The 24,993-nt window shown below is 40.6% G+C and overlaps 5 protein-coding genes across 5 annotated transcripts; 2 read left to right on the plus strand and 3 right to left on the minus strand.

Annotated features, from left to right (window-relative positions):
* Positions 1 to 820: 820 nt before the first annotated feature.
* On the minus strand, positions 821 to 14,993 carry LOC122052891 (vacuolar-sorting protein BRO1-like). The gene is made up of 8 exons (XM_042614630.1): positions 14,178 to 14,993; positions 12,209 to 13,159; positions 11,193 to 11,282; positions 10,238 to 10,306; positions 9,481 to 9,621; positions 8,663 to 8,711; positions 1,742 to 1,845; positions 821 to 1,552 (listed from the first exon to the last, which is right to left on the minus strand). Exons 1-8 carry the CDS (start codon positions 14,844 to 14,846, stop codon positions 1,052 to 1,054), a joined length of 2,574 nt encoding a protein of 857 aa, XP_042470564.1. The 5' UTR covers positions 14,847 to 14,993; the 3' UTR covers positions 821 to 1,051.
* A 149-nt stretch (positions 14,994 to 15,142) lies between these two features.
* On the plus strand, positions 15,143 to 17,769 carry LOC122052894. The gene is made up of 3 exons (XM_042614634.1): positions 15,143 to 15,383; positions 15,475 to 15,680; positions 15,779 to 17,769. Exons 1-3 carry the CDS (start codon positions 15,183 to 15,185, stop codon positions 16,038 to 16,040), a joined length of 669 nt encoding a protein of 222 aa, XP_042470568.1. The 5' UTR covers positions 15,143 to 15,182; the 3' UTR covers positions 16,041 to 17,769.
* A 924-nt stretch (positions 17,770 to 18,693) lies between these two features.
* On the plus strand, positions 18,694 to 20,124 carry LOC122050794 (ethylene-responsive transcription factor RAP2-13-like). The gene has a single exon (XM_042611671.1). It carries the CDS (start codon positions 18,694 to 18,696, stop codon positions 19,693 to 19,695), a length of 1,002 nt encoding a protein of 333 aa, XP_042467605.1. The 3' UTR covers positions 19,696 to 20,124.
* Positions 20,020 to 21,868, minus strand: LOC122052893 (protochlorophyllide reductase-like). Its single transcript, XM_042614633.1, has 5 exons — positions 21,728 to 21,868; positions 21,554 to 21,655; positions 20,827 to 21,349; positions 20,388 to 20,746; positions 20,020 to 20,322 (listed from the first exon to the last, which is right to left on the minus strand). The coding sequence occupies exons 1-5, from the start codon at positions 21,776 to 21,778 to the stop codon at positions 20,167 to 20,169; spliced, it is 1,191 nt and encodes a 396-aa protein (XP_042470567.1). The 5' UTR covers positions 21,779 to 21,868; the 3' UTR covers positions 20,020 to 20,166.
* Positions 21,869 to 22,365: 497 nt separating this feature from the next.
* On the minus strand, positions 22,366 to 24,421 carry LOC122052892 (probable glucuronosyltransferase Os03g0107900). Its single transcript, XM_042614631.1, has 3 exons — positions 23,608 to 24,421; positions 23,043 to 23,287; positions 22,366 to 22,965 (listed from the first exon to the last, which is right to left on the minus strand). Exons 1-3 carry the CDS (start codon positions 24,172 to 24,174, stop codon positions 22,482 to 22,484), a joined length of 1,296 nt encoding a protein of 431 aa, XP_042470565.1. The 5' UTR covers positions 24,175 to 24,421; the 3' UTR covers positions 22,366 to 22,481.
* Positions 24,422 to 24,993: the final 572 nt, after the last annotated feature.

Here is a 24,993-nt window from a genome sequence, read left to right on the forward strand (position 1 = left end):
TAATATAATATAATATGGATTACAAAAGGTAGTAAAATTTTGTAATCTGGATTACAAAGTAAATAATAAGTAATCCAATTACATTAAGAGGTGAATATACCCTTAGTCCATCGTGATCGTCGCTCATCGCCGGCGGCCTTCGCCACTTCCGGTCGTTGCTGCTCACCGCCATGGGCCGCCACCGTCGGCGACCACCGCCGGCCGCCGGCCGCCGACCGTCGCCGCCACTTCTGGTCGTCACCGCCCACCGTCGTCGGCCGTGCATCGACCGCCCACCGCCGCCGGCGACCACCGTCGGCCGCCGCCACCGGCCGCCGACCGTCGCGGCTGTCGCCGCCGCCACTGCCGACCGCCGCCGGCGGCCACCACCGACCGTCGACCGTCGACCGTCGCCGCCCGCAGTTGTCGCTGTCGTCGGTTGTAGGTGGCCAGCGGAGGAGGCCAACGACGGCGATCGACGGAGGAGGCCAATGACGACGGCCGCTGGTTGCCGCAAGCTCCGCCAGAGGTGGTACAACCATCGGTAGAGGTCGCAGGATATTTTTGTCATTTTATAATAATACGAATTACATTGCTTATAAAAAATAATAGTCATCAAACAAAAGAATGTAATCATCCTTGTAATCAAAGATTACATACATTACATTACCCATTGTAGTAATGTAATCAATATTATATTACAAATTTGACTACATTACAAGCTAGATTACATTACATTCAATCAAACGTAGCCTTAATTCTTTGTTTTATCATGTTGCTGCAATAAGCATTCTCATGTCTGACGGCAAGTTGGCCAATTTAATAGCAATAAAAAATGATATTTAAGTTAAAACTCGGATATAAGTACATTCCTCACACATCATTTTGCAGAGTTCTCCATTTATTCCAAATAGAATGATGATATAAAACAAACTGGACATGTTTCTGCATACTAATCAAGGAAAATACATCCTGTACTACAAGAGACATATCGTATACCACCTATACATAACTGATCGCAACAGCGAGGGGAGTAGAAAATGGGGCTGCATTTGCTGATCAGCTCGATACTTCATTGAGGTCTATAATAGCTTCCCTGGTGAGGTGGGGGAGGATAAGGAGATTGCATCATATATGGAGGTGGAGGTTGTGAACCTTGTGGCTGTTGATGTGCATTGTAGTACGATCCATGCCATCCTGGATATGCTGGTTGCCCGTACTGATGGCTCAGCGGCCGTTGCAAGTCCTGATATTGAGCAGTTGGAGCCGGGTAAGGGGCCTGCTGGGCCGTGGCATAAGCAGGGTGGGGATGAGAGTATCCGGGCTGCTCCCCTGGTGGGTTATGGAAGGCTGCCTGAGGATGTTGTGAAGCGCTCTGTTGTTCCGATTGTTGAGAAGCATTCCTCTGCATACTGGCTTGATCAGCTGAAGGATAACTATAACCAGTCCTCCCATCAGCTTTGAAGTTGAGTCCGGGTAACTGCCTCTGCACATCCTCGATCATTTCCCGACACTGAATGCTTCTGGTCATCGCAAAGTCACTGCATTGCTGCTTTATATTTGTTATTGCATCCTGAAACACAAAGGAAGATTACTTCTGGTTTTTCCATAATGCAACAAAAACAAATTTATTGAACAAGGCCTTCTGTACTCATCATAACTTCCCAAAGTTTGATTCATGGTTATGGATGTAAAAAATTTAGTCAGAACTCTCCTTTTGTTCAGAAGAGTATTTATAGTCTGATTAATGAAACTAGCATACCTGAAGAGTCACATAAAACTTCAGCCCTTCATTAGTGTTCTCCTTGATTTCTCTATATTTTGCTACTGCAGCAGCAATCTGTTTATAGCTCCTCTCACGAGCAACTGTCAAAATTGATAGGGATATTTAAAAAGATTCAGGACTGTCTTCAACATTCTGAGAGAAGACATCTTATACAAAATGAGTTAAAGCACAACTTGGAGCTACAGCTAGGTGGCTAGATCAAGTCATATGCTACCCCAACTACTTACAGTTAGGGATATATGGATGTTATCCCACTGGCTATGTAATCATAGATAATGAGGTCATTTTAAACCTCATACATTATATAAACTTAATTTCCTTTATAACCTTTTCAGTCCCACATCATCAAATCTAATCGATTCACTTGTCTATAATTCTATATATGGTGATTACCAGTAATTTTTAAATATGTTCATCCCATCTTTACACATTTTCTCCATTTTAATCATTTTCCGAGGCTTAGTGGAACTAGGGATGTTAGTGGGTTGTGCCTGGGCTAGGTACAGACTGAGCACAAATTAGTCCATTATCTCGCAAGTTATGTTTGGATGGCCAGACCACACGGATATTGAGAAGTTGTTCTAGGTACAGGCCGTAAAACCAGAACCCTAGGCATATATAAGCCCAGGCCCAGATCTCCCTCGTTGGGACAAATCATACCAAATCAACTCATTGGGGTCTGGATTTTAATAAGGAATTACATGTGTAATCATTTTAGAACAAGAAGGGGGAGCCTTGGCGTAATGATAAAGTTGCTGCCGTATGACCTAAAAGGGTCATGTGTTGGTAAGGCTGCATACAATAGACCCTTCCCCAGACCCGTATTAGCAAGAGTTTCGTGCATTGTGCTGTTTTTTTTTTTTTTTAATTTATTTATTTATTTATTTTTATCATTTTAGAACAAGATGGCAATCCATCATATTAAAGGAGTTACATGATTGCATTGCCAGGCGAGATGGCATTTTTAGCTAAATTTTATATATTAAGTTCCAATGTAGTTTTATGTTTGTCTTCAGAATTCAATTCCAAATTCATAGTAAATAAAGTATCATCAATCAGCACCATAATTAGCATACAACATGGATATTTAACTTGAATATGACTAGTAAATTCATCTAATAGTAATCCTTAAAAGATAAAGAGTTTTGGAATCATCCATTGACAGAAACCTATAACAAAGTAACTAATTGGTTTAACTCCTTTCAATATTAGTTGCTATGCTAAAAGACATGACTATCAAACTGACAGAAACAACTCTTTCTTCAGCACAATTTAGCTGCACTTCATCTCCATCAATGCTCATCATATATTGCTGGTTGTTTGATTATTCTAACACTTATTCTTATTTCACCAAGTGAGATTTGGTTGCTATGAGTAAATATGTTTAATAATTGCGCAAGTGTGCTTAGCAATTTCAATGGGTATTGAAGTTCTGAATGTGGCAACAACGAATGCCCCTCTAAATCACATAGGCACTTAAATTATAACAAGTCATATCTGATCTCTCAGATCCCTGCTAATTACTCAACTGTGGAATTAAACTTTCTCATGTTTCATAATTAAAAGACTTAGATTCCTGAGAGTAGTAAACATGTTTGCATCCGTAAGATATGGTCGAAAGCAGCAATGCCTATCGATCACATACACTAGAATCACATTGAAATGATACATACATAGATATGCATACATTTACGTATTACACACACACACATACATAACTATACATGTCAACTGACTTCAACATGGCTATAGACAAATCTATGTACTTGTGTTGCTATTTTGTGCGGCTGCTCTCCATTTTGATCATCAAAATGATAGCTTTTATAGATTACAATGTGATTGTTGTTTTAGCCAAACTCAACAAAAGTTGAGACCCTGCCAAACCCAGACAACAACCAACATAACCAGGTCCAACCAAATCCAAGTGAACCAGGTCAATTTTGACCTTTTTTCTCCTTTCATTTTTATCTAAAAATATGTTGTAATCAAACTTGTTCATCTGAACTCAAATTCAAGGTTGTCGAACCAACGTTCATGTTGAAAATTGTTCTGGTGAATTTTTGAATTGTGAACAGCAAGGTTCTGATTAAAAATATAAAATATATTTAAAAATCTACTTTATTAAATAGTTTTGATATCCAAAAATTATAATGTTCCATCTATAACAGTAGAAATGGAGAAATTTGATATTGATTCATAACAAAAATATATTTATACTTCTTTTCACATCCAGAAATATGAAATTCAGGTTCATATACAAACCAAGGACATGAAAGACTCACTAGGGAAATACCACATCTAAAGGCTCATTTACTCCACAATTTAGACAAAAATGGAGTTATGATGCTGGGATCTTGGGTAGAAACAGGTAATATTTTAGTAGGAAAATTAAGGCCTGTAAACATCCTTATCCTACTTTACAAGAGGTTATTTCCTAGACTCGAACCCGTGAGCTCTAGGTCACATGACATCAATTTTGCCATTGCGCCAAGAATCCCCTTCATTCATAACAAAAATATATAGGTCGATATTTACAAAATATAATTTATTTCATCTCGTTAAAAATTGAAATTAAATGAACAAGAAATCTCATTGTTGAATGCTTGACATAAAAAAATATCATGATCATCTAACAGGAGATGACTTTTAATATGACATGATTTCTAAACATTATACCATATTTTGACCAACTACGCCCATGACGACTTGTCATAGTCAGTCCCAAGCCCGGAGAAAGGAGGAGGATTGCGTTAGGTTGTCAGCCAACGTCAAAACTATGGCAAATATTCAATGAATGGATCAATTAAACTATTGTGCTAATGCTAAGTTGTTTCCCGAAAGGAACGCATTGCAAGGTCTGACTGTAACGTCTCGGCAAGGACCGCTATATCTCCAGAACTCGGGTGTAGTGCTAAATATGCAAGAGTTCACGTTATAGGGTCCGACTGTAACGTCTCATCAAGGACCGCTACATCTCCATGAGAACTTGGGTGTAGTGTTAAATAGGTAAGAGTTCTTACACCATAGGTTGGATAAAAATAAATATGATGGGAAAACTAATAATCTAAGATTTGGAACATGAAACCTAGGAACTCTCACCAGTAAATCAATGAAGGTAGTAGATATGATGATTAGAAGAAGAATTAGTATTTTGTGTGTACAAGAGACAAAATGGATAAGCGAGAAGGCAAATATAATAGAGAACTTGGGTTTTAAGTTATGGTACACTGAAAAGAGTAAAGTAAGAAATAGAGTGAGTATTATTGTAGATAGTTTGTTAAAGGATAAAGTTGTAGTAGTAAGAAAAGGAGATAAAATTATAGCTCTTAAAATAATCGTGGCGAAAGAAACTATGAACATAATTAGCATATATGCACCACAAGTAGGATTAGATGAAGCTACTAAATCAAGGTTTTGGGAAGACTTTGATGAAATATTACAAAATATTCTACTAAATGAAATGATTTTAATGGGAGGTGATCTAAATGGGCATGTCGGAATGAAAAATGAGGAATATGAGAGGGTCCATAGGAGTTATGGGTTTGGAACGAGAAATGAGGAAGGGAAAACTATATTAGATTTTGCGATAGCATACGACCTTATATTAACTAATACGTTTTTTAAGAAAAGAGAAGAACACTTAGTCACATTCAAAAGTGGGAATAATAAATCACAAATTTACTTTCTTATGGTTAGGAAGAAGGATAGAAAGATTTGTAAAGATTGTAAAGTCATCCCTGGAGAAAGCTTAACTACCCAACATAGGTTAGTAGTGTTGGATATATGTCTCAAACATAGTATCAATAGAAAGAAAATATATACGATTTCTAGAATTAAGTGGTGGAAGTTAAAGGATGGAAAGCAAAATATATTTAAGGAGAAGATAGAAGTATAAGTATTAGGTGAAATATAGATGACTCTAATACAACATGGGATAAGATGGTATCAAAGTTGAAAATAGTAGCTACGAGTGTACTTGGTGAGTCAAAGGAACATGCACCACTAAGTAAGGAACCTTGGTGGTGGAATGAGAAAGTACAAGAGAAAGTGAAGGAAAAACGAATAACTTATAAGGAATTATATATTTGTAAGAACGAGGAAAACTTAAAAAAAATATACAATAGCCAAGAAAGAAGCTAAGAAAATAGTGAGTGAAGCAAAAAATAAAACTTTTGAACGATTATATCAAAAATTGGTTACAAAAGAAGGGGAAAGAGACATTTATATAATATCTAAAGTGAGAGAAAGGAAAACAAGAGATCTTAGCCAAATAAAATGTATTAAAGATGAAAGTAATAGGGTATTAGTAAACAATGGAGAAATAAAAGAGCAGAAGAAGAGGTATTTTCATCAACTTTTTAATGAAGGTTTAGGTGACCAATTTAACCTTTAGGTAATTTAAGTAGGTCAAATGAGCATAGAAATTTTAATTTTTATCATAGAATGTAAATTTCAGAAGTAAAACAAACTTTAAATGAGATGCACAATGGAAAAGCTGTTGGACTAGATGATATTCCAATAGAGGTATGGAAATGCCTAGGGAAACAAAGTATTGAATGACTTATAAAATTATTTAACATGATATTAAAAACGAAAAAAATGCCTGATCAATGGAGAATAAGTACTCTAGTTCTCTTATATAAGAACAAGGGAGGCGTACAAAATTGTGCAAACTATAGGGGTATTAAACTAATGAGTCATACTATGAAACTTTGGGAAAAAATAATAAAAAAAAGATTAAGGAAGGAGACATAGTGATCGAAAATCAATTTGGGTTCATACTTGGAAGGTCGACAATAAAAGTTATACATCTTCTTAGACAATTAATCGAAAAATATCGGGAGCAAAAACAAGATCTACATACGGTATTCATTGATTTAGAAAAAGCTTATGATATAGTCCCAAGAGAAATTATATGGAGAATTCTAGAAAAAAAGAGGTGTTAGCGTAACTTATATTGACCTAATTAAGGATATGTACGAGGATGTAACGACCAGAGTAAAGACTTCAAGCGGAGTAACTAAAGCATTTCCAATAAAGATAGGGTTACATCAAGGATTAACTCTAAGTCCCTATCTTTTTATACTAATTATGGATGAACTCACTGCGCACATTCAAGACACAGTAACGTGGTGCATGTTATTTGCAGATGATATTATTTTGGTAGATGAAACACGAGAAGGAGTAAATGTTAAACTAGAATCTTGGCAAGAAACACTAGAAGAGAAAGGTTTTAGGCGTAGTAGATTAAAGACGAAATATATAGAATTTAAGTTTAGCAATATTAGAAGTAATGAGATAATTGTTAAGATAGAAGAGGATGAGTTGCTCGAAATCGAGAGATTTAAATATTTAGGATCATTTTTGCAAAAAGATTGGGGAATTGAGAGAGATGTCTTGCATAGAATACAAGCAGGATGAGTGAAATGGAGGGGAGCGTCGAGTGTTTTGTGTGACCGTAAAGTACCTCTTAAACTTAAAAGTAAGTTCTATAAAACCGCAGTTAAACCTGCTATGTTATATAAAGCTGAATGTTGAACTATGACTCGAACACATGAGCAGAAGAAGAGAGTTGCAGAGATGAGGATGTTAAGGTGGATGTGTAGACATACGAGGATGGACAAAATAAGAAATGAAAGCATTAAAGAGAAAGTCGGAGTTGCATCTATTGAGGAAAAACTCCGAAAGACATGTTTAAGATGATACGAATATGTACTTAGACGACGAATAAATGCTCCAGTTAGGCGATGTGAAACTATAATAAACATGCATATCAAACGAGGAAGACCAAAAAAGACTTGGTTAGCAGCAATAAAACAAAATAAAATTTATTTAAATATAGATGATGATATAGTAGGAGATAAAGCTTAATGGTGTAAAAGGATTCATACAGCCGATCCCACCTAGTGGGAAAAGGCTTTGTTGTTGTTGTTGTTGTTATTGTTGTATGCCATATGTTGACCTCATTATCATTATGTGTATCAAAGTGACAAACCATACTTATTCTTTGGGTAATAATTGTCGATTTCACCAGGGCTATCATCAACTCTATCTCCATTTGGCAAAATTTTCGTACACTGTTATATTTGACTTTGAGATTCTTCTTTCTTCGATCTTGATACTTCTTTCATATGACATAAAATTCATGCTTTCTTTTATAAATAGTCTGGATAAATATCCAATGTATCAAGTTTAATGTAATTTCTTATGGGTAAAACTTATTTGAATTGGTTAGATTTAGCTTTTTTTTAATGTGCTCTCTTTCTTATTTTTAGAATTGTAAATAAGAATTGTGTTGAATTGGACTTAATTGTAACCGTTTTCATTTCGAATTTATATATAAGAATATAATTTTACAAATAAATCATATCATAAGGATATGAGTCATGAATCACATGATTCTGGTCCCCATGGGTGGCACAGATAATTCATACAATAATGTTACCACAGATAAGTCTGGGTCGATTCCCAATGGATGTGGAAGTCCCGCGGGTTACCTCAACCCCTGCATGCACTACTTTGTTAGACGAAATCCCCCATGATTTACTTGCCTGTATCTAGTCGAGGGGTCGGCGATACTGGGTCGCTTGGGGTAAGCGTTATCACCTTTTGCCACAAATGAATCACATGATTATGACAAGTTGACATAGCAATATACACTTGAAAGAATTGCCAATTGCACTATGATAGGGTCAATGTATGTTGGCCTACAAGTTACATAATCAAGAAAATATTTAAAACCCAAAGAGAAGAGAATCCATGACCAATATGGAAAAAATTTCACAACCACTCAAGTGCTTCATTAATAAATGATCCACCAACAAATCGAATAATTTTAAAAAAACCATACGAATAAACTAAATTAAGAAAGAGAGATTAAAGAGTAAAGACAAATACCTTTGAAGTCCTCCAGATTGAAAATAGCAGAAAACTCTTCGTTCTGTGCCTATGAAGAGCAATGAAGGAAACAACTATCCTTATAGATATAGACGATACAGGATAAAGTGGAAAAACATTTCTGTTAATTAAAAAAAAATCCATTTCGAGCCAATAGATGGCAAGTAAACGTTAGCAGTGAAAAAGGTTACAATGGCATTTTGAGAACGAATTAAAAATTTCTTGTTATGTAAGAAATGAAAAGAAAATTACTATCATTGCATTTTTATGAAGGGGAGCCTTGGTGCAACAGTTGTTACTTTGTGACCAAAAGGTCACGGGTTCGAATCCTGAAAATAGTCTCTTGCAAAAAGCAGAGTAAGACTGCGTACAATGGATCCTTCCCCGGGACCCCGCATAGCGAGAGCTTCGTGCACCGGGCTGCCCTTTATGATAGATATAGACCAACTATAAAGGACATAACCAGAAAAAGATGTAAACTCAAGTAATTATTCTGTGCTACTCAAACTACCACAATTCTCGCTAACAGATCAACTGTACAATTGTTCATTGAAAGATGCTTGAAACAGTCATGCAACATCATACTTCACAAGACCAGAGTCAGAACATGGCATAAAACATGAATTTGAATTAAATGACAAAGACCTGCATACCACTAGCAAAAACCAAAATACCATGCATAGCAAGTAGATACTGAGTTGGATGGCCCTATGTCAAAGGAGAACACAGATCATAGCCAGACCATAAAAAGCACAAGGGATTCCTAGTTTTTGATCAATACAACATAGTTAACCTCCTGAATATTGATGATACCATACCTGAATTTGAAGCAACAATTGCTCCTGCGCCTCAATATTCTGAGCAATTTCTCCACATATCTGATCATACTTGGATATCTCCTTCCTAAAGAGATCTTCTTGTGATCCAGTGCTTGACATCAACTTTGGTAATATATCATCCTGCAAGAGGTAATAAACTAATAATAGTGAATTGAGAACAACTAGCAAGATATAGGTAAGTCAGAAAGCAATTGCATATCCTAAGGGTATGATCATCACTCACCACAATGGCACTATTAGTGACCAGAATACAAGAATCACCTTAAGTCTAAAAGATTGGTGGCATTTTCGTTTTTGTATAGTTTAATGGGACAGTCCATACAAGTTTTGTTGACAACTTGATACGATCCAACGATTTATGACAATCCATCAATCAACAAAAACGTAATTCATAATACCAAAGAACAAAGAAGATACATAACTGAGTAAGGTTACCTAGAAAAACCAAAAAAAATACTAACTTGCATAAAATCATTATTATTGAGATTATAAAATTCATACATTGAAGTAATCTACACATAACAACAATTTCCAACATCAACCTTGCTGTTTTACTTCCAGAATTTAAGCAACTAACTTGTTTTAAGTCTTCTCGCATAAGATAAACCTAGTGGAGGTATCAATCATTTCAGGGCAAGGTTAATGGTAACTAAGTTCATTTAGATGATCCAAGAAAGATGAAAAATTAAGATTCCAGCCTTATAAACATGAGAGGGGAAACAACAAATATTGTCACCTTTCTCTTCATCTCTTTTAACATGTCTTCAAGACCTGCCCTCTGTGCGCCTAAATTCTCCAATTGCCTCTAAATAAGAAAACGTAATACGTCTGTTAATCATGAGACAAATCATGGGTATAAAAAATAAGTGAAATAAAATAAATAAAAATATATAATAATAACAACAACAACAATAGAAGATACTCCAAAATATTTTTAGATTCATATCTGAAGCTAAAAAGAATAACATCTTGAACAACAGTCAAGGAGAATAAATAAATTTTATAACATCACAACAGCTTTTTAGAAAAAAATATAGCTGTAACTAAATCACCCGTCTAGCTTTGAGTTTCAATTTAATACACTGGCATTTTAATAATCAGGTTATGATAATGGATTGGTGCTATAAAATGGCCAAACTCCTTCCTTATAGAGTTAATAGAGAATAAAGTAAATGATAGTGAATTATGATTTAAAAAAAAAACACTGATGCCGGTCCCAATCCTAGATGAAAAAGGGTGAGGGTTGCGTGTTAGGTTGTTGGGCAATATTCAATGAAAGCCGATCCCACCTAGTGGGATAAAGTTTGGTTGTTGTATAGTGAATTGTAATAAAACTAGTTCAACTGAACATCTACCAAGTAAAAAAAAAAGTACTAGTTTACAGGTAGCTATATCATCTCAATATCTGAGAATGCACAATCCCAATATGTGAATACTATGAATCCAAATGCAACCCCAATAAAAGACATTCTAAGTTTACTAAAATTCTATAACTGCAAATACTTCTGATTTGCAAGTTAATTATGATATTTACTGCACCAAACTAAGGTAACCAAAAACACAAAAAACGAAGAATGTAGAAGGATAATTCATATATGGAAAACAACCAACTCTTCAAATTGATGTTAGAATCAGACAATTCTGCAATTTTCCATGAACACTATCAAGATAAATATTTAGTCAGATAATACCAAGCTCTGTTTAAGTGCTCCCACAATAGCATCTTCATTGCCATCCAAAGACATGATAGGCCTTGCAAGACTAGGTAATGCAGATTCAATCTGAAAAATATGTTTTTATATTGTCAGCCAACAAAAGTTGAGATTCAGAAATAGACAAAACACGAGATGAAAAACGTAATAATGAAAACATCTTTAAAGTGAACAATAGCATGAAAAAGAACTCTAGCAACGGCCAGAATTAAGAATATATTGAATGTAAACATTAAACAGCAAAAGATCTAATTGTTCAAGGGTTCTGCCCAAAACTCAACTTGATCAACTGAAAAAAATAATTACTCGGAAAATGTAGCTGTAAAAACTAATAATTGCTTGTTAACTAGCGTATATAAAAGTCCAATTTGCTAACTTAATGAAGAAATTAATATTGATTTAATAAACAAGAGAACATCTGAAGAAAAATTTAATGAGCCCATTAATGCAACACTACGACAATCTCCCTACTAGTGGCGAAAACAGTAGAAAAATGGGAGAAAAAAAAGGCAAGGGTAAATGAGACAAGCAGACCACAAACCAATAGGTATAATTTGCAAGATGATTAAGTTTCACATGAGAAAATAACAAGATTGTATCTACTCAACACTTTAATCATAGTTGTGATATTATGTGTGTACTCATAATCAATTTGAAAGAAGAAATAAATAAGACGTAGAGTAAGCATACCATCATCATCCTATATTCCTATAAGATTTGAATTTCATTGAACATCTAAAAGAAGAAAAATAGATTTAATAATTTTGTGTCATGTTATTAGAATAAATGCAGCTAAGAGACATGAAGTTCTGAAGCATTTTTTATACAAACAAAAACAGAATAACTTCATAAAGTTTCTCATGTTTGTAGTACCTTTCTTGTAGCTTATGGTTTGTAGTAACAAAATGCAGCTTATGTTTTTCAAAAGTGAACCGGCACCAAAAAAAGGCAGAATCCAGTATTTAAAGACCCAGCATTTAAAGAAACAAACCTACCGGTCTGCGGTTAAGAATTGCCATCAGTTCCAAATTGTCGCTTATGGACCGTTCTATCCTGGCATCACTATCTGCAGCTTGCTTAATATTTGCAGTGAATTTATTCAATCTGTCCTGCAGGTTCTTTGTCAAGGTGCTTGACTGAGGTCTTCTCCATTTTGTTCCAAATTGGGCTCGGAATTGTGCATCCTCATTTGCTTCCTTCTGCAGCAACTCTTCAGTCTGGACCAAGAGTTCCTGATTAACTCGTGTCAAATCTCTGAGTTGTTGTAGCTCAGCTTCCAGACTAGAAGGGCCACCGCTTATCTGGACTGCTTCAACATCTTCCTTAAGTTCCACAGGCAAACTAAAGTTACCTTCCAAGGCTAAGATAGACTCAGGAAGATCCATCTCTTTAAGCTTAACTCTAGTTATTTCACTTCCTTGCTGCAACTTTTCTGCCTGTGTCCGAATAATGTTGTCTACCATATCAGTGTACTTGGAAAGAACCCTTGTGCAGCTGTCTGGAACTATCCTAGAGAATAATGTCTCCTTGCTAGCATCTAATACTTCAGCCATCGAAATAGGTTTGACAAGAGAGGCTGCAGGTAAAGCAGCCAAGGAACTCGCTTCAGGAACCCTCATCAAATAAACCCGATTGTTCTCCTTCACAGCTCTCTCCAAGTTCTGGTTCATATTGGTCTCTAATTTGTTGACAGCATCAAGCAAAGGTTGGGGAACACCCCTTATAGATTTTTTTGCATCAGCAAGAGCATTAATCCCAATCTTGAGCCTACAAATCTCTTCAGCAATCTCTTCCTTCTCATGAAGATCCAACGAACATCTATAGCAAGCTTCTGCATAGTACTGAGCTGCCTTGAGTTGTACATGAGAGATCCATGTACGATCTAAGTGCTGGTTAAGCAGTGGAGAATTTAAAGTTGCATAAGTTTCCTCATAATAGAGGCCAACCTGCAACAAGAAAAGAGGTGTGAAATAATTTTATTTGTGTCATCTCGAACAAGACCGTAATTGGGTTAATGCCCTGATAAGAATTAAAATACAGTAAAGTGAATTGTACCCACCAATATGGCCATTTTAAACTTTCATACACATTATATCATTATGTCACTTTGCCCACCTGTATTTTCCTTCGATAGCACTTTACCTTATCATTATCCACATGTGAATTTCTCCACAGGAGCAGAAAACAAAATTATTAGTATTCTTAGTCTAATATGTGATTGGTTTGGACCTTATATGGCAATATAAACTATGAGGCACCCAACATCAACAAACTGCTTATGTGGCACCTACATCAACAGGGAGCAACAAACCACAACAAGGAGTTTATAGACAAAACAAGGGTGTGAATGGCAAGTAAATTCTGTGATGTGGATGATAGTGGTGTATAAAATGACAATCTCAAATGCATGGAAATTGTATTTTGTAGTGATTTAAGAATTGTGATTCTTACAATCTAGAGAAATGCTAATAATTACACAAAAATATATTAAAAACATGAGTTCCTTAATATGATTTGATAAAATAAAGAGAGTTTTACCATGTTATCCTAGGATCAAAATGAATAGATATTTACAAAATAAACAAAACCTCGTACTAGATGGCCACAAAGTATAAATTCCAGGACGGCAATTCAGGAAATTAGTGTCTTTATATGATTCAGTCATGCGGCATTTCAAGTTATGCCGAACAAGAACAAGTACAAGTATTTGGCATTTTCATGTATGATTCAGTCATGCGGCACAAGAAAACCACAAGATCATAGTCAAAGCTCTATTTACGAACTATATAAATTTAATAACAGTACACATCAACTCATAACAATCTAAAGAATATACGTTCAAGATAAAAATACCAAATCTAAAATTCGAAGAAAACTAAGCAAAGATCAAAATAAAAGAAAATGTAAATAGATAGAATATCATGTAAAGTTGAAACTAAGAAGGAAGCCTAGAGGGATCATCACCTGGCGAGCAACCTTAGAGCAAAGGGCAGGTGGCTTGGAGTCTGCGATGACCTTTTCAAAAAAGCACTCCTGCGCTTGCGCTAGCATCAGTTTCTCCAGCATCGCAGCGCATTCGACGGAGAGATCGACAGTGGCTCCGCCGGCGCTCGCCCTGCCCGCGGCATGATCCTTGAGATAGGCGAATGCCCCAGCGGCACTCTGGAAGGCATTGCAGGCGTGCTTCAGGCCCGCAGCATCAGTTCGATCAGCGGAAAGCGCGATCTGGCTGTTAACGGCACCAAGGTTGAAGAGGACGGCGGCCTTCTCGAGGTGGATCGACTGCTGGGAGGCCTTCTTGTTGGGCTTGAAGGCGTCGAACCAGGTGAAGGTCAGCGAATGGACATGGGCGCGGTCAGGAGAGATAGGAAAGCGGGGCTCGATGACGGAGAGGGCGCGGTAGTAGGAGAGGAGCAGATCTCGTCGGAGGCCTGGGGTCGCAGCGGCGTCGGGGGGCTTCTCGAGATCGAGGCGAAGCTGGCGGACGGCGTCGAGGTCGTCCTCCGCCGCCTGGGCCTCGAGCTCTCCGTAGGCGGTGACGATGTACTGCCGGAGCGGCCGATAGATGTCGACGGCGGACGGCTTCTTCTCTTGCACCGCAAGCATCACCCTCACCGCCGTCGGAAACGACATCGCCGATCGCGCCACTGGCGGTTATGATCGTGACGTATGATGTAGTTTCGTGATTTGGAGTTTACTTGCAAGCGAAGCAGAGATTCGGGGACGCCGGGTGAGGGAGAATGCAGCTGAGGATCGGAAGGTGATCGACCCTGGGGTAAGCGCCTTAAGATGCGTGTCGACGTGAGGACCGGAGCACTTTTGCAGTTTGCTCCAATTATTAAGCATCAAACGATTTCTAATTTTTTATTTTTTAATTATTATTTTTAAGTAAAAAAGGGTCAACAAATCACCTCCTAAGCTCTTCGGTCCAACGCACTAATACTCACCGAAACACGGATACAGCGAGTCATGTGCTCAAGAAAAAAAAGAAAGAAAAAAGGGGGAAGAAACCCTTTCTTCACGCTCTTCGGATCCCTTGAGATGCGGCTTCGCCTTCCCCAGCCATCCTCTTCCTCCTCCATGGCCTCCAAGGTAGTCCTCCCGGTCGCGGTTGTCTTCGATGTTACTGCGTTCGCCCTTGCCATCGCCGCCGAGCTGCGACGGAGCACGGTAAGTATCTCGGCAATCCTTCCCGCGATCTCAATCCCCAAATCCGACTTCGCATTCTAATTCTTGACCTCGGAGATCTTCCGTTATGCAGGCCCAGGTGGTTCCGGACGACGAGAAGGAGTACACCCACTGCGCGTACGACTCCGGCATCGCGACTGGACTTGGCGTCGGCGCTTTCCTCTTGCTGTTGGCGAGTCAGGTCTTCATCATGTCCGTCACCAGGTGCTACTTCTGCGGCCCCTCGATCAGACGCGGCAAATCCCGCTCTTGCACCGTCTCCCTCTTTTGGTGCTGCTGGTAATTCGAATATACCCTAATCCCCACCCCCTTCCCTTTTGTTTCGATTTTGCAATGCGATGGTCAATTTTGACCTTTTTGGTTTCTCGTTGATGAAGGTTGACCTTTCTGGTGGCGGAGATGTTATTGCTTGCGGCATCGGTACAGAACGCCTACCACACCGCTTACCGGGGCTTCTACTATATGAACGACCCATCCTGTGAGGTGTTGCGGAGAGGTGTTTTCGCCTCCGGTGCTGCCTTTTCTTTCCTCACTGCAACGCTCTCCGTATCCTACTACCTCTTGTACGGTAGCGCTAGCAATTCTGGCTACGCCTACGCCGAGGAGGAGGCGGCCATTGGAATGAATTCTTTGAGCTAAAAGATCCTTTTTTTTAACACCCATTTCTTCCTTCAGTTTTTCTTTTCTTTTTTTTCTTTTTCAAAAAACATTCGATGTTTTCATTAGGAAGATAGGATTTGAATTTCGTATACTGATTTAAAAAAATCTAATATATTGCATGTGAGATTATTCATTATCTAAAATAGGTGTGACAAAATTGAACTTCTAACATGGAGTAGTAACTTTGGTTGTGCTAGGACTTTAGGCAGGCTCAACCTATCTTACAAACTCAAGATATCTTGATCTTGATGAGATGTTGTCTTATTAGTTCGTTTGATTCTCGAAGCCCAAAGGTATGCTCCATCGTGAACTAGCTTCTTTTGCATTATTTACCACTAGTCTTATACACATCCTTGACTCTATCTTGTGGAATTTATATAACCATGGAGAAAGATCGTTATATTCTTTCACTCATGAATAATGTAATTATGTTATAAGTAGTCGAGCTTATTATGAATTTTATACTTGGGCAAAGTGTTTAAATTACAATTTATTTACCTATTTGATGTGTGTGAATTTGGTAGGACACACATTGAGTTCAAGAAGTCACAGTTTGTGACTGGATGAGGTCAAGTGTGGATAATGACTTGGCACGACCAAGGAGAGATGCTCGATATGGTCCGATAGAGTTCAAAGAAGGATTGCATGAGGTTGAGAGACCGCAAGTCAAGAAACATTGGTATAATTAGGTTTGCTAACTTAGTAACTCCTGGGGCAATGGAGTTTAGGGAAGGATGAAATGAAGCATCCAAGGCTCAATGGCTAAGAAATAAGAATATTTTTGTTCGAAGCTAGTTGACTAGACAATAGCATAAATGAGTTAAGCCAATTAGTGTTGCAGTTAACTGATCCCTTAACATGAGTTAGAAAGAAGATCATCGACAGAGGAAAGTTGCAACTGTCAATTGGCAAAAGTGGTTAGGTTGGACAATCAAACTAAGGTTGACATTAGTCAATACAAGTTGACATTACCAAAGAGAACAATTGACTAGGGAGAAACTAAATCTAATCGACTTAGAGATCCATTGGCAAACTGGAGGCTAAAGTGATCGTGAGAATAATCAATAAAATGGTAGACAATATATTGATAGTAGAACAGACTAAGCTATATATATAAGAAGAGTAGTTCAGATCCTTTGTCCTCAAATTTCTCTGTCCCCGTGTCGCCTGCCGATCGGACGGACCAAATTACATTTCAAAGCATCATGACATCTTTTAGATGTGTGCAGTATTTTCGTGATGTACAAGGCATCCTTGAGATGTAATCTGGTCCGTCCGATTGACAAGGGGACACGAGGACAGAGAAATTTGGGGACAAATGATCCAAACTCATAAGAAGAGCTCTTGAGGCCTAGCGAACTTGTGCAAATATTCTGATATTGTTTTGAGCTTCCTTGTTTATAATCTTGATTCTAGTTTGTTTTATTTGCCTTTGCTTGTTCCTATTCTTCGCGTAAGACTTGTATGAAATTTTTTCCATAAGGCAGCATCGACAAAGGAAAAATTATAATAGAGATTCAAGAGTAGTGATTTGTTGAAGTGTTATAGACCTGGAATAGGAATAAACATTCCAAGTATATTATATCAGTATTATTGGCATTGATTTTACTTGTGTAATTTTCTTTACATCTAATTGTGTTTAATTGATCTTATTATAACATTTTAAGACTATAGATTTATATTTAAGCCGCCCCTCTACTCATCCTACGAAATGTTGTTCATCGCCGCCCCTCTACTCATTCTACGACTCACTTTCATGATGACAAAAGACGAATACGTACGACCTATGACTCACTTTCACGGTCCTATGACTCCTAACCACAAAAAGTTATTATATCAATCTAATTTTTATACACTAGTTACTTATTTAGTTTTCGCTACATTTTACATAAAACATTTTTATTTCTCTGAATATGAGTTTGCATACAAAAGAGTTACATAAATATGCTACATTAAAAGAGCTAAATTCATCAACCCACAAAATTCTAACGTCACAAAAGATGCTTCAGGAAAAGCAGAACTACATAACCTCGACCCTCTAATTTTGCTGATTCTTTCTGATGGCTGATTAGAAAATTTTATGGATCGGTCCCGTTTACAAAATAAATAATAAATAATAAATAATAAAAACAACAAAATATCTGATGGCATGTACATACCGACAGGATTATTGTTGTACCCCAAAAGTCGAGCGAATTTGGGGGTGTAAGCCGCAACCGACCCGGCTTGACTGGGGATCTCAAAGTCTACGTGGGCGGCGGAGTATTGCCAACAAGGTCCAACGGAGGGCGCGATCTGGACCCACACACCGACCAGCCACCCTCCAAATATTTTCCCTGCTCTTAAATCCATCCACGCGTCTCTCTGTATCTACCAACGCTTCTATATCTAGACGCTCGATCCAATTTCCTTTCCATCTTTCGAATTGCTCACTGTTCCATTGTTCGTGATTTCTCGCTTTCCATCTGTTTTCGATTCTCAGTTTGAAGACGGAAAGCTTGATCCTTCCGTTTTTATCCCTGCAATTTGATTCATACGTGGATTCTTTCGTTACTCGTTCTACTCTGTTTTCCTTTCCAATCAAACTCTTAAAGATTTGGTCTTTTGCTTGTTCTTGGCATCGAAGGAAGCCATGGAAGAAGAAGGAAACAGTGATCGAGGAGGGAAACAGAAGAATGTGCTTCAGCAAGAGCAACATTCCCTGCTTCCTTCAAAAAGAGTTCGAAGTCCGAATTTAATCCATGAATCTTCCTCTGCTTCACTGCCATCGTTTCCTCGATTTCTTCCTGATTTTAACTCTCAGCCTAAGTTTCCATTTGCTTCTGGCAGCTCTGTTCCTGTTGCTGTCGCCCCAAGAATTGCAGCTCACACTAACTCTGTTCCATTAACGGCGGTCGAGCAATCGCCGCTGATGTATGCAACGTCGGATCATCGGCAGACTCACCACGAGCAACTCCTCAGGTACCACTACTGGAACGCAGCGCTCAATGGCGTCGGTCCTCTGTTCCTGCGCCCGGCAGCGCCTTCGCTGGCCCGGGCCAAGCTCTACCGCGGGGTAAGGCAGCGGCACTGGGGAAGGTGGGTGGCAGAGATCCGCATTCCCCGCAACCGGAGCCGCCTGTGGCTCGGCACCTTCAACACTGCCGAGGAGGCCGCTCTCGCCTACGACCGCGAGGCCTTCAAGCTGCGCGGCGAGAGCGCGAAGCTCAACTTCCCCAATCTTTTTCACGGGGAAAGCAGAGACGTAGCTTTGTGCTCCACCATGACCTCCTCCACCAGCACCGCGGCTTCCTCCTCGTCCTCCTCTTCTCCGCGTGATTCTGCCAAGGCCCCGAGCTTAGCTCCAAGCTCGGCGCCAGCTTCACCATTTCCGATGTTTCCGGAGATGCCTGAAATGTCATGGGAGAGCGTTCAAGAGGAGGCGTGGTTCAACGCGTGGGGGCCGGGGAGCTCCATTTGGGACGACGTCGATGGAGCCAGCAGATTACTCTTCCAATCCAGGCTCGCCACCATATCTGAGGCACCGGAAACTGATCCGCCCTCAAGTTCCACACTGCCATTGCCGCCGCCGGCCACTCAGGAGACGACCACCTCTTCTCCTCCTCCTCCTTCCATGGTTTTGTGGAAGAAGTGAGTCGTTGCATTGCATTTATACGAATCAATGACTTCAACTACTGCATGAGATTAAGCATTAAACCATCATTATTTGTCACATATTTAGTTCTTTGTTTGACCATGAGTAATAAATTCATCTCCAACTCTTCTTGGTTGTCGAGATTTCTCCAAGTGCTTCAATCCTGTAGTTTGAATCAGGTGCATTTCTCTTTTCTAGCCCTAGGCATTGCATGATATGAAGCAGGGCACATCAATGGTGAGCAGTGCGTAGCTCCAGTCGAGTACTTAGTGGGTTTGTTTATCCAACGAGATTACAAGATATCAATAAACATCCTCAATCAACTCAATGCTTCAACATCCCAAACCTTTTATTCCCTCTGCACCTCAAAATTTTACAAGCAATTTCTCCAAACACTTAATGAAAGCTTCACATGGCACAACTCAACTAGACTGAAACACAACCAATTTGCTCACCCAGAAGAACTCTTAATCAAGCCAACCCAACCAGCTTCTCACTCAGCTCCCACACCTTCTTGGCCTTCTCAGCGTCACTGGCTTCCTCCGACAGCTGGTTCTCGAACGACGCCGAGTTGCTGTTCCAGCTCCAGTACACTCCCGACTTGGACAAGCTCGGATCACTCACCACCTGCATCAATCGTAAGACCCAACTATTATTCGTGTCGACGATTAATCGCACAAAAGTCTCAGTACCTGTGCAAGCCTTTTGCCGGATTCCTCTTCGGAGACGAAGCCTTTGGTGATGTACTTTTGGAAGGGCGGGAAGAGAAGGCGGAAGAGGGGGATGTGCTCGCGGAAGAGGCCGGTGGTGGCGATGCAACCTGGGTAGAGGGAGGCGAAGGTGATGCCTGTCTCCTCGTGGAACCGCCGGTGGAACTCCTGCATTGTTAGCATGTTGCACACCTTGCTGTCTTTGTAGGCCTTGGCGCCGTCGAATTCGCCGCCGTCGATCATGGTGGATCCACTGAGTCCGTTGAGTCCGCCGGCAAGGCCTCTGAGGTCGCCGAGGTTCGCCTTCGGTGGTATGTTTCCGGCCAGGGTGTTTGTGTTTCCTGATTGAAACAATTTCCAATTTGTGTATAATTGAGTCTGACTTCGATTCAGTAAAATGAGAAAAGAAACAGGGTATTACCGGTGATGGAGCCGACGATGATGAGGCGGCGGAAGGGGTAGTCGGAGGCCTTCATGTGGTCGACGAGCAGGCGTGCGAGAAGGAAGTGTCCTAGGTGATTGACCCCCACGCTCATCTCGAGCCCGTCGGCCGTGTAGGTCGGTTCCTTTGCCGTCGGGTAGTAGACCGCCGCGTTGCAGACCAGCACGTCCAGCGGCCGCCCCGACTGCAGGAACGCCTCCACGAACTGGCGCACGCTGTCCAGCGACGCCAGGTCCAGGTGCATCACCTGGTAGTTTTCCCGCGGCATGCCCGCCGCCTTCGCCGCTCGCTCGGCCTTCAGGAAGTCGCGGCACGCCATGATGACGTTCCACTTCCCCGTCTCCGCCAGCGCCTTCGCCGTCGCCAGCCCGAGCCCCGACGACGCTCCCGTCACGATCACGTTCCCCTTGCGGAGAGTCTTCTTGGTGTCCGGGGCGGCGCGGGTGACGGCCGGGGTAGTGGCCGCCGTTTGGGCTCGAATTCCAACCGAAAGATTCAACCTCTGTCAAGAAAATCCAACCTTCTCACATATCACCAAAAAGAACTCCAAAATCCAATTTTTCAAGCATGGAAATTACAAATCCATTGGCAATAAACAAAGCGATCCATTAAAAATACAAAAAGTAATTCTCCTTTTAGGGGTTTGCAACGTTTAGCTCAAAAAAAAAAACCATCTTGAGCCCTGAACAACCTCGCATACACATACCTTGTTGCTCCTAAGAACCGAAGAACCAAACTCGAACTTGGAGTGGTCAGAAAGAGAGAGCCCCAAGAAAGCCGACTCCTTAAGTCCTCCATTAGCCTTCCCCTGCATTCCCCTCTTTTAGAAACCAAACCCTGGAGAAGGAAAAGGGAATACGAAATGAACCAGCCGGCTGACCTCTTTGTGAGCTGAGAGAGCCGAAGGAAGGAAGGAAGCCTGAAGAGCCATGGAAGGCAAAGCGGTAGTCGTCGGACAAGGAAGAGTTCAGGGTTTAGGTTTATAACGAAGGGGGGCGAGGATAAGGGGATAGAGTTGTGGACCCGGGGAAGCCACCGTGGCGAGGGTTGGGCCAATAGGGAGTCGTCACTTAGATTTCCCCCGACAGGGATTTTTATTATTGATGGAGTTGATTCTGTATCCATCGATTGGTAGATTCAGTGCGTGATATAGAGCTTGGATTTTGTTAGGGTTTGCGCAGGGACCTGGAACCCAACTCAATAATGAAGCATGGAGACCTCGTGATGGAGTTGTTCTGGCTTTAGTGGTCCATAATCGAGTTTAAATTTCTAGTTAAGAGTCCCGGTGAATAATCAGTTAGAGGATGATAAATTTATTAATTTTGACACATATTCTTAAAAAAATATGAATATAATAATCTTTAATAAATATCTTTTAATTATTATTTTAAAAATTAATAATCGTCCATAATTTATTTCCGTCTTCATCCTTATTCACCTTTTACTTTCCTTTTATTTTATTTTCTTGCCTTCCGAAAGGCTGGAAAATTCCACAATAAACTTAGATTCTAAAAGTCGTAGCAAAATTTCAGTTTTTCCCATTTTCTCTTTCTATATTTCTCACAAAATAATTATTTTCTTAAAAAAAAAAAACTACGGAATAGGCAATTAGGCATCTCATCTCATGGAGCTCACTACCTCCACGTGTCGGTTTCGCCACCGCCGTCTCTCGGCCGCCGAAGCTGGCGGAGCCGCATCCCTTCGAGAGCCCTAAGCACGTGCCACGTGGCATCTCCCTCAGCCATGGGGCGGCGGAAGAGCAGCGCCCGGCGCCGCGCCGGCTCCCACAGTTTTCGCTGGATCGTCGACAGGTTCGTCGCCGCCACCCGGTCAAGGATCTCCTCCAGCCGGTTGACCTCAGCCTCCGCTACTGTCAATGATATCTCCGGCCACCCAACCGTCTCCGTAAAAGGAAGCCGGATGTCGTCCGCCACGATCACGGGCACGCACCCTAGCGCCACCGCCTCCACCAGCCGCGGGCTCCACGGCGCCCACCCTAGCGGGCAAAGGCAGAACACCGACCGCGCCATCTCCCTCCGGTAGTCGCCAGACCGCTTCCGCTCCAGTCGGAACCGAGGATTCCCGCCGTACTTCCGTAAGATCTCAGTCCTCACCCTCCTGCAAACTTCAATAATCAGCGCTGCTACAGGAGTTCAACGCCGGACGATTAAATCAACAAGCTAATTAAGAATCACTTGCTGTAGAAGCGGCCGCTGACGTTCTTGGGGTGGACTTCCATCTTGCCGCGGAAGAACACGAAGTTGTCGCGCGTTGACATCTCCGGTAACGGCCACTCATCCTCGATGCTCGGCGGCACGTAGGGCGGAATCAGCACGTGCTCTGCTTCCTGGCACGTGTGCGGCCGCCGCAACCCAAATGTCTGCAGGATGATCGAATTCTTCATGAACTCAGGTATCCCGTCGGCGATCGCTACATCTTCCTGCAAATTTTGCTCTGTTATTGCTTTAATTCCCGAAATCAAACTACATATGCGTGTAATCGAGTGATCACCGTGGAGTGGAAGAACACAGATAAGCTGCATGATAGTATATGGACGAAAAGGGGGTAAACTTAGGAAGATCATACAGAAAAAGAGGGATTTGGGAAAGGAAGCGCAGATCTGCTCGCAAATTTTGCTAATTTGTTGTTCTATTCCACGAAATCGATCGGTATAGAGACGAATTGAGTGAATGGAACTAAACGCAATCAAGCCCCAAAAGAAAAAAAAAAAGGAAAAAAAGGCAGGGTCGTTTCAGTTACCATGGCATGGAAGCAGGCGCCGTAGTCGTGCGAGGCCACCAAGACGTGGTCGCGGCCTCGGGAGCGGTTCCAGAAGGGGAATTCGCCGGTTACCAGCTCGATGGCGGCTGCGAAAAGGGGGCGGGCATGGTGGAGGTCAGGGAAGCCATTAACGGTGCTGAAGTTGCAGGACACGTACACAGGGAGGAAAAAGAAGTCCGCCTCCTCCGGGTCGAGGGCGCGGCCGGCGTACTGCAGCAGCGCCTCGTGGATCGCCACTTCCGCCGCAAACAGGTGGGTGCCGCAGCGCTGGTTGGCGAGCCAGTCGGTGTTGAACCGGGAAGGCAGCTCGTAGACATACACTTTGGGCAGAGAAGAGTGGGAAGATGGATTTTTGGGCTCGATTAGAGCTAGAGCTGGGAGATTGGAGTTAAGGCGGAGGGGGTGAAGGAAGAGGAAGGATGAGTAAGAGGAGGTGGTGGAGAGGAAGAGGTAGACGGAGAGAGAGAACCAGAGAAGCCACTTGTAGTGCTTCTTGAGGGAGAGAGCTTTGTGGGTGTGGTGGGGGACTTGAGCTCTTCTGGCCATGGAAGAGATTCTTGATTCTTGATCATTTGAGCCAAGGAAATTGAAGAAGGTTAAAGAAGGAGGTGAGGTGCGGTGGCGCTTTCATCGAAGAGGTAGCTGAAGGTGGAGTGGAGGTGAAGGGAGACATGGCCATGGAGGTTGGAGGAAGGTAGCAGATAATGGAGATGACGCGACGGCCATGGAGATGGGGGTGAAGCATTGGAATCGTGTGACGCGTTCTACGAGATGCTTTGTCAAAATAAGTGCATTCTGACCAAAAACAGAGTTGGGTGAGTTTAATTATTAATATTATTTTGTTTTCTTCAATATTTTTTTAATAAAATTTCAAGGGCAAAAATAAAGAGAAGTTTTTTTAAAAAAAATATATAAATGGACACCACATTCGTAATTTTATTTTAAAATTACCTTTTGACCCGTCGTTATTGTAAAAATTATTAGATAACTTTTACCACAGGTAGCAACACTATCAAATAGCTTTTAGAACGTATAAAAACTACCATATAATTATTATAATATGTAAAAATTAATCACCAACTGTTAAAATATGATTACGATGAGTTTAAGAATATAATTTATATGGGTAGAAATTACTCGGTATCTCTTACAATGTATTGAATCTATTCTAGAGTTATTATAATATATTTAGAATGAATTTAAAATTTAAAAATTATATCATATAAAACTATAATTGTTAATTGGTAGTTGCTATAATATATAGTAGATTTCTAGTAAGTATTATAATGAGTTTAATGTGAGTTTAAGATTTAAAATTTAAAATAACTGAATATTATTATATTAATATATTATTTAAAATTTGAT

This window comes from Zingiber officinale, chromosome 3A (genome assembly GCF_018446385.1).
Source record: "Zingiber officinale cultivar Zhangliang chromosome 3A, Zo_v1.1, whole genome shotgun sequence".
NCBI classification, from domain to species: Eukaryota; Viridiplantae; Streptophyta; class Magnoliopsida; order Zingiberales; family Zingiberaceae; genus Zingiber; species Zingiber officinale.

What these genes read in the sequence shown, in the direction of transcription:
- LOC122052892 (XM_042614631.1), bottom strand. Translation starts at nt 24,174, where the DNA reads ATGGCCAGAAGAGCTCAAGTCCCCCACCACACCCACAAAGCTCTCTCC. An exon ending in GCGCCTGCTTCCATGCCATG is followed by an intron (nt 23,288 to 23,607) that starts GTAACTGAAACG and finishes CAAAATTTGCAG; the next exon opens with GAAGATGTAGCGATCGCCGA. An exon ending in AGCGGCCGCTTCTACAGCAA is followed by an intron (nt 22,966 to 23,042) that starts GTGATTCTTAAT and finishes TGAAGTTTGCAG; the next exon opens with GAGGGTGAGGACTGAGATCT.
- LOC122052894 (XM_042614634.1), top strand. Translation starts at nt 15,183, where the DNA reads ATGTGCTCAAGAAAAAAAAGAAAGAAAAAAGGGGGAAGAAACCCTTTC. An exon ending in CCGAGCTGCGACGGAGCACG is followed by an intron (nt 15,384 to 15,474) that starts GTAAGTATCTCG and finishes TCCGTTATGCAG; the next exon opens with GCCCAGGTGGTTCCGGACGA. An exon ending in TCCCTCTTTTGGTGCTGCTG is followed by an intron (nt 15,681 to 15,778) that starts GTAATTCGAATA and finishes TCGTTGATGAAG; the next exon opens with GTTGACCTTTCTGGTGGCGG.
- LOC122052891 (XM_042614630.1), bottom strand. Translation starts at nt 14,846, where the DNA reads ATGTCGTTTCCGACGGCGGTGAGGGTGATGCTTGCGGTGCAAGAGAAG. An exon ending in TAAAAGAGATGAAGAGAAAG is followed by an intron (nt 9,622 to 10,237) that starts GTGACAATATTT and finishes TACCTCTTGCAG; the next exon opens with GATGATATATTACCAAAGTT. An exon ending in AGTTTTATGTGACTCTTCAG is followed by an intron (nt 1,553 to 1,741) that starts GTATGCTAGTTT and finishes TTTGTGTTTCAG; the next exon opens with GATGCAATAACAAATATAAA.
- LOC122052893 (XM_042614633.1), bottom strand. Translation starts at nt 21,778, where the DNA reads ATGGCTCTTCAGGCTTCCTTCCTTCCTTCGGCTCTCTCAGCTCACAAA. An exon ending in CTCTCTCAGCTCACAAAGAG is followed by an intron (nt 21,656 to 21,727) that starts GTCAGCCGGCTG and finishes AGGGGAATGCAG; the next exon opens with GGGAAGGCTAATGGAGGACT. An exon ending in CATCGTCGGCTCCATCACCG is followed by an intron (nt 20,747 to 20,826) that starts GTAATACCCTGT and finishes TGTTTCAATCAG; the next exon opens with GAAACACAAACACCCTGGCC.
- LOC122050794 (XM_042611671.1), top strand. Translation starts at nt 18,694, where the DNA reads ATGGAAGAAGAAGGAAACAGTGATCGAGGAGGGAAACAGAAGAATGTG.